Source organism: Sinohyriopsis cumingii, unplaced genomic scaffold (assembly GCF_028554795.1).
Source record: "Sinohyriopsis cumingii isolate HCF-2022 unplaced genomic scaffold, ASM2855479v2 utg000913l, whole genome shotgun sequence".
NCBI lineage: Eukaryota > Metazoa > Mollusca > Bivalvia > Unionida > Unionidae > Sinohyriopsis > Sinohyriopsis cumingii.
Genome location: NW_028315943.1, coordinates 3829769 through 3845659, shown reverse-complemented (window position 1 = coordinate 3845659; position 15891 = coordinate 3829769). Strand labels below are relative to the sequence as shown.

Below are 15891 nucleotides of genomic sequence, written 5' to 3'. Positions count from 1 at the left end.
TAGATACTGTCTGATCTCGGTCAAGGTATATTACATGCACATTCATAATAGATACTGTCTGACCTCGGTCAAGGTATATTACATGCACATTCATAATAGATACTGTCTGACGTTGGTCAAGGTATATTACATGCACATTCATGATAGATACTGTCTGACCTCGGTCAAGGTATATTACATGCACATTCATGATAGATACTGTCTGACCTCGGTCAAGGTATATTACATGCACATTCATAATAGATACTATCTGACCTCGGTCAAGGTAGATAGATACTGTCTGACCTCGGTCAAGGTATATTACATGCACATTCATGATAGATACTATCTGACCTCGGTCAAGGTATATTACATGCACATTCATGATAGATGCTGTCTGACCTCGGTCAAGGTATATTACATGCACATTCATGATAGATACTGTCTGACCTCGGTCAAGGTATATTACATGCACATTCATGATAGATACTGTCTGACCTCGGTCAAGGTATATTACATGCACATTCATAATAGATACTGTCTGACCTCGGTCAAGGTATATTACATGCACATTCATAATAGATACTGTCTGACCTCAGTCAAGGTATATTACATGCACATTCATGATAGATACTGTCTGACCTTGGTCAAGGTATATTACATGCACATTCGTAATAGATACTGTCTGACCTCGGTCAAGGTATATTACATGCACATTCATAATAGATACTGTCTGACCTCAGTCAAGGTATATTACATGCACATTCATGATAGATACTGTCTGACCTCGGTCAAGGTATATTACATGCACATTCATGATAGATACTGTCTGACCTCGGTCAAGGTATATTACATGCACATTCATGATAGATATTATCTGAGCTCGGTCAAGGTATATTACATGCACATTCATGATAGATACTATCTGAGCTCGGTCAAGGAATATTACATGCACATTCATAATAGATACTGTCTGAGCTCAGTCAAGGTATATTACATGCACATTCATGATAGATACTATCTGACCTCGGTCAAGGTATATTACATGCACATTCATAATAGATACTGTCTGACCTCGGTCAAGGTATATTACATGCACATTCATAATAGATACTGTCTGACCTCGGTCAAGGTATATTACATGCACATTCATGATAGACACTGTCTGACCTCAGTCAAGGTATATTACATGCACATTCATGATAGATACTATCTGACCTCGGTCAAGGTATATTACATGCACATTCATAATAGATACTGTCTGACCTCAGTCAAGGTATATTACATGCACATTCATGATAGATACTGTCTGACCTCGGTCAAGGTATATTACATGCACATTCATGATAGATACTGTCTGACCTCGGTCAAGGTATATTACATGCACATTCATGATAGATACTGTCTGACCTCGGTCAAGGTATATTACATGCACATTCATGATAGATACTGTCTGACCTCGGTCAAGGTATATTACATGCACATTCATGATAGATACTATCTGACCTCAGTCAAGGTATATTACATGCACATTCATAATAGATACTGTCTGACCTCGGTCAAGGTATATTACATGCACATTCATAATAGATACTGTCTGACCTCGGTCAAGGTATATTACATGCACATTCATAATAGATACTGTCTGACCTCGGTCAAGGTATATTACATGCACACATGCACATTCATAATAGATACTGTCTGACCTCGGGACATGTCAGATAAGAAAAATCATATACTGGATTTTAATTTATATTTCATAATGAGATATTGAAATATGTCATTGGGAGGAAATTTATATCACCATAGTCGTGATATCACTTTTGGAACTAGTTTCTTTTCCCACTTTGGAAATATATATGTCATTATGTCTGTTATTCAAATGAGTATTCCCACCTTTAGACAAATTTCATTTCTTCTACTACTTCTTTTTCTTCTTCTTCTTCTCTCTTTTAGGATGAATAGATCTTAAAAGACTAGATGTGCTAGCTTACATTGAATCAGTAAAGAGGCATCATACAAGGTGTGCCTAAAAATGAATTCCAAGGAACAAAAAGTAGGCTTCAAGTATTATCTTTTTCAGATAGCTTTCTACTTGAATACTGCAGATTGTTAATGACTGAACTTGCATGAACTTTTGCTGTCAGATATTCTGTCACCCTTACAGTTTGTCTTTTATACTCTATGACAAATGGACACATGCTTAGGAAAAACTCTTCTAAAAACTTTGTAATAAAAAATTTCAGTGGTAATTGTAACTCTCAACACAATTATAATCATGTCTGATAACGTTGGAAACATTGGGTATTGATGAGTGTTAAAATTGAATGACAATTTAGTGTCTGTTGCCAAACAAGGCTGCCAAGGCCAAAAATTCATGCTAGACTGCCAAAAAAATCAAAATAAAGAACCAAAATATGTGCAGGTAAACTCTTGATCATTAAAATCTTTTGTTTTAAGATGTTATGCACTGAAATATGTCAGATGCGACTGTTCCGAGATATTTGTATAGTACCCCTTCCCAAAAAATGTTTGCTGTGTTAATCCTTGTAAGAAAAATGTCAAAAGAAATAAAAAAGATTTCATTTACATTTTAAAACAGGCATTAATTTGCCATATTACTCAATTAGAAGCAATATTTGTACAAGATACATTTTTAAAAGGTCGCTGACCTGAAGTTATTGTAAATCGCAGAACTTCTTTTTATCATTATAGTAATGCAGCCTTTATTTGCATTGGCAAGAATGGAGAAAAGAGCAAGTCAGCAGTTTTTTTTCTGTAAACTATAGTTAGAAGGAAATTACATTTTTGTGAGTCAATATTAGGATTTAAATTTTTATGGAATATTGAGTTTTAAAATTTTATCAAATCCATTGTCCAAAAAACAGACTCTAGTGTGATGAGTGTTTCATAATTTTACACACATGCACATTTTTCACACATTCTTCAATTCAGACAATAATTTCAGATTTTTTGATCATCCTCAACACTTTATTAAAGGTCAAATCATATTTCATGGTGTGAATGCAGGTCTGATGTTAACCGTACTTATAGACTCTGTCTTTTCTTAGTCCCTTGTGAAGGTTGGAACTGCCTTTGATTTGACTATTCATTGTCTCATGTCAGTCATTGGAACTGCCTTTGATTTGACTATTTATTGTCTCATGTCAGTCATTGGAACTGCCTTTGATTTGACTATTCATTGTCTCATGTCAGTCATTGGAACTGCCTTTGATTTGACTGTTCATTGTCTCATGTCAGTCATTGGAACTGCCTTTGATTTGACTGTTCATTGTCTCATGTCAGTCATTGGAACTGCCTTTGATTTGACTGTTCATTGTCTCATGTCAGTCATTGGAACTGCCTTTGATTTGTCTGTTCATTGTCTCATGTCAGTCATTGGAACTGCCTTTGATTTGACTATTCATCATCTGATGAGAATCATTGGAACTGCCTTCTTTGACTCCACATTATCTCATGATAATTGTTGGACTTATAAAAATCTTGAGCTTATTAGGTTTCCCTTCTCACGGTAAGAGTGTTTGGAAAAACAATTGTGAGGAATATTCAGATTTGTTAAGATGACTTTGATTGTTACACTTTTTATTTCAATCGTTCCATTATATTTTGGCCTTTGATGAATTCAAAAGTTGTATCCTTTTCTCCAAAAATATTAAATAAAACTGAACAGAAATTCCATATTTTATTTCATAAAATCCAGGGCAGGTTTTGCACATAAAAATTAAGTTACTGTGATCTACTTTCCAGTTTGTTAATATTGCCTACAAATAACATCTTGACTCAAAGTCAAATACCTTCTCATTTATTGCCATCATTTTCATTTTAGTCATCTAAAAGTAGTATAAAGGCTTTTTTTGTTTTACATGTATACCTAACAGCAAAAGGCATGTCCACTTCACATTAATACAGACTGCTTACATGTAATTTTAGTATAGATTGTATGTATTTCATTGGTTTGGTGCAAATATAAATAAAAGCTCATCAGATAGGATTCATTTCATATCAAATTTAAAAAACAAGTGCTCAGGCAATTTTAATCTAAAGCAAACTAATTGAGCAAGCTTGAGATATAAACTACTAAATAACCATAGTTTACTTTTTCTTTGTTACTGTTTAGCACATTTTGTAAAGTCTTTATTTATATGACTGATTATTCATGGTGATTTAGAAACAGGTAAATGAAATAGCTCACCATTTTGTATGACTAGGAACTGTTTTTAGTTCATATTTCAAGATGTTTTCAATGCTGGAGAGTTTTTTTAAACATTGATATTTTTCCATTTAAGATATCCTGAATTACATGTCAGAAGTGACCTTGGCCTTGTTTCATCAGCAGACGAACCCACTACCACTGTGTCATCTTGTCAAAAGCTGTCAGAGTGAACTTCCTCAACATGTCTGCTCATATATTTCATCCTTCATTTCAGAAGATAAAGTAAGTATTCCTAAAATCAGTGTTTTATTAACAAACATAAGTTAAAAATATTATTCAAGCATTGCTTATGCTTTAAGTTTAATTCTCATTTTGTTGTAGCAGATGAAATAAATTTTGTCTCAAGTCTTTAGTTAAAGCCAGTGAAAGTAGGCTGCATTTATTAATTCACATGTTCCTATTAGAATCATCCACATGTGTTATATTGCTGTTGAATGTTGTTGTCTTCAGTTGAAAGCTTTTTAAAGAAACAGATTTTGCTGTAATTGTGTCATTGTACTAAATCTTATCACTTTTTTTCTCCTTTGAATAAGTTCCCTAATCACATTATGTTGGGCTAACTTTGACTAATATTCCCTGACATAATGTGATTGGGTAAGTGTTCTGTGAGAAACATAATGTGATTGGGTAAGTGTTCTGTGAGAAACATAATGTGATTGGGTAAGTGTTCTGTGAGAAACATAATGTGATTGGGTAAGTGTTCTGTGAGAAACATAATGTGATTGGGTAAGTGTTCTGTGAGAAACATAATTTACTTGAAACTTTGCTTTCTTCCCAGAATGAAATATCAATAGTTGTCCCCTCGGCATATTATGATCCCTCAGTATAACACTGATCAGGGGAGGAAGCAAAAATTTAGTATGTTATAGGACAGATTGTCTTGTACTGGGAATATTAATGCACCATGTTATAGGAAAGATTGTCTTATACTGGGGTATAATAATGTACCATATTATAGGAAAGATTGTCTTATACTGGGGTATAATAATGTACCATATTATAGGAAAGATTGTCTTTTACTGGGGTATAATAATGTACCATGTTATAGGAATGGCCATCTTATAATTAAGTACAATAATGTACCTTGTTATTGGAAAGGTCACATTATACCAAGGTATTATAATACAGAATTATATAGGAAAGTTCACTTTATACTGGAATATATTAATGCACCAAGTATATCTGTGTACACCATAATAGGAAAGATTGCCTTATACATGTGGTAGCTGTGTTGACTTGGTTACTAGCATAATGGACTCAATTACAAAAGGTTGCAAATTTGTCCTTCCTACTGTTGGTCCAGCCTGGGTCAGCTGCTGTGGTGTGTCCTTGGGCAAAGCACCTTACTTTAATTGCCTTGGCAGTAGATAACTTGTGTTGCAGTGCGCCAAAACCAAAATCCTAAATATGTCCGGTATTATATAAAAGGTCACTTGACACTGTTTATATTAATGTTCTGTGTTATTGACAAGATATTCTTATACTTGGGTCCCCAATAAATGTACCATGTTAAGGAAAGGTCACCTCATACTGAGGTATATTAATGTACAGTGTTACAAGAATGGTGACCTTGTACTGAGGTATATTAATGTAGTGTTACCAGAATGGTCACCTTGTACTGAGGTATATTAATGTAGTGTTACCAGAATGGTCACCTTGTACTGAGGTATATTAATGTAATGTTACCAGAATGGTCACCTTGTACTGAGGTATATTAATGTACAGTGTTACCAGAATTGTCACCTTGAACTGAGGTATATTAATTGTTCAGTGTTACCGGAACGGTCACCTTGTACTAAGGTATATTAATGTACAGTGTTACCAGAATGGTCACCTTGTACTGAGGTATATTAATGTACAGTGTTACCAGAATGGTCACCTTGCATTAAGGTATACTGATGTACAGTATTACCAGAATGGTCACCTTGTATTGAGGTATATTGATGTAGTGTTACCAGAAAGGTCACTTTGTACTGAGGTATAATAATGTACAGTGTTACCAGAAAGGCCACTTTAAACTGAGGTGTAATAATGTACAGTGTTACCAGAATGGTCACCTTGTACAGAGAGGTATATTAATGTAGTGTTGCCAGAATGGTCACCTTGTACTGAGGTATATTAATGTACAGTGTTACCAGAATGGTCACTTTGAACGAAAGTAAATTCATGTACAGTGTTACAAGAAATGTCACTTTGTACTGAGGTATATTAATCTACAGTGTTACTAGAAAGGTCACCTTGTACTGAAGTATATATTCATAGAGTGCTTTGGAAAGGTTGCCTTATACTGGGGTATATTAATATACAGTATTACCAGAATGGTCACCTTGTACAGAGAGGTATATTAATGTGCAGTTTTATCAGAATGGTCACCTTGTACTGAGGTATATTAATGTACAGTGCTACTGAAAAGGTTTCCTTATACTGGGGTACCGTATTTTCCTGCATATATCCCGCGGCTTATACCAGATTTTACAAACCCCGCAGGGGGGGTGCGGGTTATATAAGGGTGCGGGCTATATCACAAATTTTTTAGATGTACTTCATCCATATTAATAATGGCAGAATGGGGAAGGTCAAGCTTCTGAATTTCCCTGGCGACGAATTCACGAAAATCATCCATCTTCTTCTTCCAATTCTCGGGTAGACATTGGCCGACGGTCGTTTGTGTTCTGACTGACAATTGGTTCCTCTTCATAAATTTATATACCCAGTGCACTCCTCCTTTAAAATCATCAATGTGCTTCTCTGCCGCCATGAGTTTGGCCTTCAGTTTGATGGCAACTGTCGAGACTGATCGGTTGTTTTCCCGCTGGGCCACGATCCACTGCTTCAGGTCAGCTTCAAGGTGAGGCCATTTTGCTTTAGGTCCGCGACGAGCACGTTTTCGTGGATTCATCTTCTCCAACGTTCCTTTTTCTTTTCTCCAACCTCGGATTACACTCTCATCAATATCAAATTTTCTGCCTGTGGCTCTATTGCCATGCACTTCAGCATACGCAATGGCAGTTAGCTTGAAGTCAGCTGTGTAAGACTTTCGTTTCGGCATTTTTTAAATTAAACAGAAAGAAATTATTTAAACTCGAATCTACAATTAAAAAGAATACAAGATTATTTAGAAATGTCCGCGTTTATGTAGCCTGTAGTTGAGGCACAGCCCCTATAGACATCCTACGCGCACAAGCATTGTGTACCGAGCCTGAATACTGGTAGTTAATTGACGTCATGCGAGCTACATTCGAAATTGACAATTGTGGCATTCAGCCTCAGGACCTCACACCATTGCATATCCAGCTCACAAGTACCTGGCTTCAAAATTCAAATCTGCCGGCTGCCGGCCGGAATATAGTGGAGGCAGGGTGACTAACTTGAACTGATGCAGAGGGATGAATATGGACCAGGGCCGACTGACTTGATAGCGTAAATACAAATTTGCATGTTGGGCGGGTGAGTGAAAATGTAGTAGTTGTAGTATCATTCGTCATCCACGTGTGAGCATTGACGAATTCGGTCCTTCTAAAAACAGTAATGGTAGACAATGTGAACATACACAAAAAAGTTCATCAATCTATGGTTGCGGGTTATACAAAGGTGCGGGTTATGCCAACGATTTTTTACACAAAACCCCAAAACCCGCGGGCTATATGAGGGTGCGGATTATCTGCGTCTGCGGGATATATGCGGGAAAATACGGTATATTAATGTACAATGTTACCAGAAAGTTCACCTTGTACTGATGTATATTAATGTAGAGTGCTACTGAAAAGGTTTCCTTATACTGGGGTATATTAATGTACAGTGTTACCAGAATGGTCACCTTGTACAGAAAGGTATATTAATGTGCAGTTTTATCAGAATGGTCACCTTGTACTGAGGTATATTAATGTAGAGTGCTACTGGAAAGGTTGCCTTATACTGGGTTGTGTTAATGTACAACATTACCAGAATGGTCACCTTGTACAGAGGTGTATTAAAGTACAGTGTTACCAGAAAGGTTACTTCATACTGTGGTATATTAATATAGAGTGTTACTGGAAAGGTTGCCTTATACTGGGGTATATTAATGTACCATGATTTAGGAAAGGTCGCTTTACACTGGTATGTACTAGTGTACAGCGATAGAGGCAAGGTCACCTTATACTCATATATATTAATGTACAGTGACAAAGAAAAGGTTGCCTTGTACTTGGGTATGCAGTGTGACACCTCTATAACACAATGCTTCAGGTCCATAAAACATGACTTATTTTTTTCTGAGCCATGCTATAACCAAACACATCAGCTAGCTGAAGAAACTGATTATTGCATTAAAAAACATGTTTGGTGGGGGCAGGGGGTAAGGCTATATATGGCAACTGGTACAGCTGGTGAAGGAAGAACCCAGAAAAACCACTGATCCACAGTAAACTTATGGCAGTCTTTCTCACATGACCCACTTTGGTATTTTGATTTTGTGGATTAACCTCTGGAAGTACAACAAATAAAGAATAGAACTGTGCTGACAACATATGGCAGTCTTTTCAATGTATAAAATAGTACTAATATCAGTAAGAGTACAAATCCAACACATGTCAAGATCAATAACTTATACTCAACATCAGATAGCCTACATGGCCATGGTAATTGGTTAGAACAGTTCATGTGTATCATCTTGTCTTAAAACACTCCATAAAGTTGCACCATGAATTTCTGACAATCATGCCATTAAACACGGCATAAGGATGGTCAAATTCAACTTAGATCCCATCGGTTCAGATACTGTTATCATTCTACATGTGAACCAAACACAAGATGAGGATGGTCAAATTCAACTTAGATCCCATCGGTTCAGATACTGTTATAATTTCACATGTGAACCAAACACAAGATGAGGATGGTCAAATTCAACTTAGATCCCATCGGTTCAGATACTGTTATCATTCCACATGTGAACCAAACACAAGATGTCAATGGGCTGCCTCATGCTTAATGCAGTTAGTATGCATTGTCAACATTTGATGTGTTTTGAGACCATCAGTATGCCAAGATACTAACTAAATTGTAAAACAATGGAACAGTATCATTTTTTTAGTCTGCCTCGTGTACAAAATGAACTTCAGCCAGTAGACTTTACTTTAAAATTTATGTCAAGATGTTTCATGATGAAAATAATAATTGTGGCTCTGCGAAAAAAATTGAAAGATTTCACCTAATTATCCATAGCTTTGAGAATGCTGGCCTTGTTTAATTAAACAATTAAAGGAATATTGACCTGACAAATGTTTGTATGTACCAGCAAATTTGATCGACACGATTTGATTCACTGTCTTTGTCCACAAATCAGTGACGTGTGAGCTTCAATACTCTGCAGTAATTAGACTGCTCACTGTGCTTTTTGTTTCTAGAACAGTCCATTTCAGTAAAAACAGTGTTGTCTGCATCCAATATTTGCAGTGTCTAGTTTTAATATTTCTAAAACAAATTTAACAAATAAAAAGGAGGTACCCCTGGATACCACTGGTCAAAGAGAAGTAACTCCAAAATTTATGACATTATTGAGATTATTAAAGACGGTGAACTACATTCACGTCTGTTGCTTGAAAACATACTCACCTAGAAGGCAATAACTAAGTTGTGCTCATTTTTTATATCCCAGATGCCTTTTATTTTAAAATTACTAAGGGTGTTCAAACATGCACGAGGGTGTGCAAATACTATACCAGATACTGTATACATACATGTGCATTGAAGCACTATAAAATGAATTATAATTCTTTTTTCTAAGAAGAGGTTAAAATAAAACAAATGCATGTAAAAGGTAATTTTTATTACCAGAAATGATGTGGATTTATTGAGTAGCTTTGTGATCTCCAGAAATGAAATATGGTAAGAAAATGTTGTGTGGGGATGGTGGTGCTACTTTATCATGTGTGGCTAATATTTCACTGTGTCTTTAAATTCATGGTTTGGAGCAACAGCAAGAAAATTGCTACCCCATGAAAATTAGGGAATCTGTAGTATCATGCATGTGAGGGTAATATGGTGCAATATTAGGCATGTGATTGTAGTATAACTCGACATCAGCATGTGACGATACTATGACCTAAGATTAGCGTGTGATGATTATATGACCTAACATCGGCATGTGACGGTAACATGACCTAACATCGGCTTGATACAGTAATATGACATTACATCGGCATGTGATGTTAATATGACATAACATCGGCATATGGTGGTAATTTAACATAAGATCAACATGTCATGTTGATATGATGTAACATCAGTATGTGATGGTAATTTAACATAACATAAACATGTGATGGTAATATGACAACATTGGCATGTGATTGTAGTATGATATAACATCAGCATGTTATTCTAATATGAGATAACATCAGCATGTGATGGTAATTCAAAATAATATAGGCATGGATGGTAATATGATATAACACTGGCATGTAATGATAATATGACATAACATCAGCATATGAATATAATATGATATAACATCAACATATGTTGGTAACATGACATAACATTGGTATGTGATGGTAATTTAACAAGTGATGGTAATTTAACAACATTGGCATGTGATGGTTATATGGCAAAACATCAGCATGTGATTGTAATATGATATAACATCAGCATATGATGGTAATATGACATAACATCTGCATGTGATTGTAGTATGACATAACATTGGCATTTGATGATAGTATGACATAACATTGGCATTTGATGGTAATATGACATAACATCAGCATTTGACAGTAATATGACATAACATTGTCGTGTGATGGTAATATGACATAACATTGTCTTGTGATGGTAATATGACATAACATTGTATTCGTATTCTGTAACTAGATTCATTTACATTTTTGTACAACAGGCAGTCAAGATAAAGAAGCTGGAAGGTTTTGTCAGCAAGTTCCAGTACCAGCTAATGGCTCTACATGCTGGTAAAAAAAAGTCTACGGACCAGACACTGATTAAAGCATTGAAAGAAGAGTATTCAGCCTGTAATCCAGAAAATTCATCCACTGCAGCAAAGTCTGTTCTGCTGTACATGTGGACAATACTAGATCATCAACGGGTAAACGTGACTATAAATGATTTCAACAGTGCTCAGAATTAACTTTAAGAAACTTCAGAACTGTTGAAACAAATAGCAATTTTTATAAAAAAATTAACAAAATAAAAAATTACTGGTCTACTCTGAAAATAGCTTGCTTCAAGCTGTGTGTAGGTGTCAATTTAAATTGATGAAGAAATGTGTCACATTGATACGGAAACTATTATTTTCAGGTGCCATTAAACAATTATTGGTGAAGAGAATTACTATTAAAAAAAAGCAAAATCAAATCTTAATAGAAGTAGTGCATTTCAATATTTGCATATTTCATTATCTTTTTGTTTTCACCTTTTTGCAGGATGAGAAGGAAGCTCGGTTACACATTTGTTTGATTCTAAAATTCCATTATTTTACCATTGCTCCTTGCCTGTTGTGTATATGTTGGGTTTTGGGTTAAAAGTACTTTTCTGACTAGGAAGACATAATGACAAGTGATCTGTCTGTTAAAAAAACAGGAATCCTCTCCCATCTGAGGCACACTGAGAAATTTAAGACATGACAAAAAATATAATTATGAAAAGTTAAAAAATTCACCATGGTACCACAAACAATAATCAAGTCATAGTTATAGACATTTTCTTGTAGGTCACATCAAAGAGCAGAGAAGAGAGACTGTCACTCTTGTTTACTCTACTGAAGGAAATAATAGATGGTGTGAATAAGAATGTGAACCAGACTACCAGAAATCATCAGGAGGATGAAGAAGATAATGAATTTTCCCTCCTTGCACTGCTTGTGGAGTCACAAGGAAACATATTGGAAAGCCTTCTTCAAATTATACTTGACCATCCTTCTATCAAAAAGTGGTTTCTCTCTCACATCTCAGATGAAAACATGAAACATAAATCTAGAATAGCTGAAATTACTAGCTCATACATCAGTGAATATTTGTGCTTGTCCTGCACTCTGTCTACTGAAGAACTGAAACCTGTGCTGCAGTTTTACAGAAACAAGGTGTTTTCCTGTTTTAAAAGATTCAAGGATGATGTGGGAACAATATTGGGAGAAACAGTAACTGTCCTCTTTGGTTGCCTTTTACATTTATCAAAAAATATTGAAGTTGACCAAACAGTTCATGTTCTGATGGAGTGTCTTTCTCTGCCTTTGAGACATTTCTCATCATCTGAGAACCAGGTTGGCGTGAAATTGCTGTGTCAGCTACTTTCTAATCTTGCCACCAGTGCAGTCCAGAGTGTTATCAGAATTACTCCAGAGAAGGTTGATAAACTAATAAGAATTGCATTAAATTCCAAGGAGGAAACATTGTTAAAATCAATCACAGATTTTCTATCACATCAGGCACACCTTGCTTTTGGCTGTAGCAGCAAAATTTTACAGGACTTGATCAAGCAACCATCGAAGGAGGTAATTCATATTGCAGAGATCTTGATTTCTCATTCTTGTGTATTGAGGCACACTTTTGAAGAGTTTCTATCTACAACAAAAGCGTTGCAATTCAAGGAGAGTTATTTGCCCTTGTTCAGTACCTACTGTAAGGTCACTGCAAGCCAAATCAAAAGTGAAGGTAAGTGTAAGGGCTATTTTTTTCCTTCTACCCTTTTCATGTCCTTCAGGCATTCATTCATTGATTTTTATCTATTATAAAATCTTGTTTGAACAACTGCACATACAGCTTTTCTTTGATTAGGCTGAAGCTTGATAAAATCAAAAACCTACAATTGTGGTAGCCTCTGTACAGAAACTATCATTATACAAAAGGTTCCTTAGATGCCTTTTTAGAAAGTCGCTTAGATGCCCCTTTTATAATGCTCATTTGATGGCCTTTATATAAAGTCCCTTGGATGGCTTTTAAATTGAAAGTTCCTTGGATGGCCTTTATAGAAAGTTCCTTGGATGGCCATTATGGAAAGTTCCTTGGATGGCCTTTATGGAAAGTCCCTTGGGTGGTCTTTATGGAAAGTTCCTTGGATGGCCTTATGGAAAGTCCCTTGGATGGTCTTTATAGAAAGTCCCTTGGATGATCTTCAAAGGAATGTTCCTTGGATGGACTTTAAAAGGAAAGTTCCTTGGATGGTCTGTATAGAAAATCCATTGGATGGCTTTAAAAGGAAAGTTCCTTGGATGGCCTTTAAAAGGAAAGTGCCTTGGATGGCCATTATGGAATGTTCCTTGGATGGCCTTTATGGAATGTCCCTTGGGTGGCCTTTATGGAAAGTTCCTTGGATGGCCTTATGGAAAGTCCCTTAATTGGTCTTTATAGAAAGTCCCTTGGATGATCTTCAAGGAATGTTCCTTGGATGGACTTTAAAAGGAAAGTTCCTTGGATGGTCTGTAGAGAAAGTCCATTGGATGGCTTTGAAAGGAAAGTTCCTTGGATGGCCTTTAAAAGGAAAGTGCCTTGGATGGCCTTTATGGAAAGTTCCTTGGATGGCCTTTAAAAGGAAAGTGCCTTGGATGGCCATTATGGAAAGTGCCTTGGATGGCCTATATGGAAAGTTCCTTGGATGGCTTTTATGGAAAGTTCCTTGGATAACTTTTATGGAAAGTTCCTTGGATGGCCTTTAAAAGGAAAGTGCCTTGGATGGCCTTTAAAAGGAAAGTTCCTTGGATGGCCTTTATGGAAAGTCCCTTGGGTGGTCTTTATGGAAAGTTCCTTGGATGGCCTTATGGAAAGTCCCTTGGATGGTCTTTATAGAAAGTCCCTTGGATGATCTTCAAAGGAATGTTCCTTGGATGGACTTTAAAAGGAAAGTTCCTTGGATGGTCTGTAGAGAAAGTCCATTGGATGGCTTTGAAAGGAAAGTTCCTTGGATGGCCTTTAAAAGGAAAGTGCCTTGAATGGCCTTTATGGAAAGTTCCTTGGATGGCCTTTAAAAGGAAAGTGCCTTGGATGGCCATTATGGAAAGTGCCTTGGATGGCCTTTATGGAAAGTTCCTTGGATGGCTTTTATGGAAAGTTCCTTGGATAACCTTTATGGAAAGTTCCTTGGATGGCCTTTAAAAGGAAAGTGCCTTGGATGGCCTTTAAAAGGAAAGTTCCTTGGATGGTCTTTATGGAAAGTTCCTTGGATGGCCTTTATGGAAAGTTCCTTGGATGGCCTTTAAAAGGAAAGTTCCTTGGATGATCTTTTAAAGGAAAGTTCCTTGGATGACCTTTATGGAAAGTTCCTTGGATGGACTTTAAAAGGAAAGTTCCTCAGACAGCGTTTATAGAAAGTAACTTAGCTGGCCCTTTTAGAAGGCCCTTTTAATGGCCTTTATAGAAAGTCCCCATAGATGGTTTTTATAGAAATCCCTTAGATGTTTTCTAGAAACCTTTGTAAAAAGTCCTCAGACAACCTCTGTACTCAGATTCTGCTTTAGATGTGATGATAATGACCTAAAGATGGCATGTTATTCAGTAGGCTTTTATGCTCTGTTTTACACAAGAGACATATTTAAGTATCTCACATTTGTATCCATGCATTGTTATGGATGGCACTTTCTGCTTCCTCCTTATAATGCTTCACTAGCATAGAAACAAATAATCCATCTAAAAAACTACATTGTTACTTAGAGATGAAATTTATATGTACAAGGTAGATGTTGTCAGTTATTAACATTTTTATCAATCAACCTTTTCATATATGCATATCTGCTGAGAGATTCAATGGATGGCATTGTGTGGTTCTTTAAAATGATGAACTGAAAGACAGTTCTGTTATCTTTATACCTTTGACAAGCTTTGCCCTTCATTTATAGGTTCACATATTATACCTAATACATTTTTAGTTCTTTCCTTATACCTTGTAGTTTGACCAGTCCATCTAATATAATACTGTATGGATGTTGTAATCTGATACTATATGGCTGCTCTAATACTATATGGATATTATAATATTGTACTATATGGATGTTATAATACTGTATGGATGTTATAATATAATACAATATGGATTTTGTAATATGATACTATATGGATGTTATAATACTATATGGATGTTATAATATAATACTATATGGATCTTGTAATATGATATGATATGGATGTTATAATACTATATGGATGTTGTAGTATGATAGTGTATGGATGAACTGCCCAGTCCATTGCTGTACAAGTATCATGCACTGCCTGTAGACAGTAGTCTTTTCCAGCTTAGTTCTTCAACCTGAATAATGTTGATTGCAAACCTTTGATTTGTTATGATATATATTCATGGTGCTGATTGGCCTCATGACATTTTGTAGATGATCTGTCACCTTTAAAAACAAAGAATAATGACCACAGGTTTGCTTCTACTCATGTACATTTTAGGGTAATTTATCCATATCACATTGCCACTTTTCCCTGTCAACAATATTTTAAAACTTCCATTTGAAACAAAAATTTAAGATGCAAAATTTCCATGATGGTATGCAGTATCCATGTCCACACTATTCATTCAAATTGCTATGCTATTTGGTTATTCATTCAAATTGCTATGCTATTTGGTTATTCATTCAAATTGCTATGCTATTTGGTTATTCATTCCAATTGCTATGCTATTTGTTATTCATTCAAATTGCTATGGTATTTGGTTATTCAAATTGTTATGCTATTTGATTATTCATTCAAATTGCT

General features: G+C 35.7%; 1 protein-coding gene across 1 annotated transcript in view; it reads left to right on the top strand.

The window, feature by feature from the left end:
* LOC149773064 (nucleolar pre-ribosomal-associated protein 1-like) overlaps window positions 1-15891 on the top strand; it is a 103496-nt gene that overhangs the window by 50140 nt on the left and 37465 nt on the right. The window contains exons 17-19 of the mRNA XM_089946857.1: window positions 4287-4435; window positions 11088-11291; window positions 11916-12855. Coding sequence (XP_089802983.1) covers window positions 4287-4435; window positions 11088-11291; window positions 11916-12855 — 1293 coding nt within the window. The remainder of the gene's footprint in view (window positions 1-4286; window positions 4436-11087; window positions 11292-11915; window positions 12856-15891) is intronic.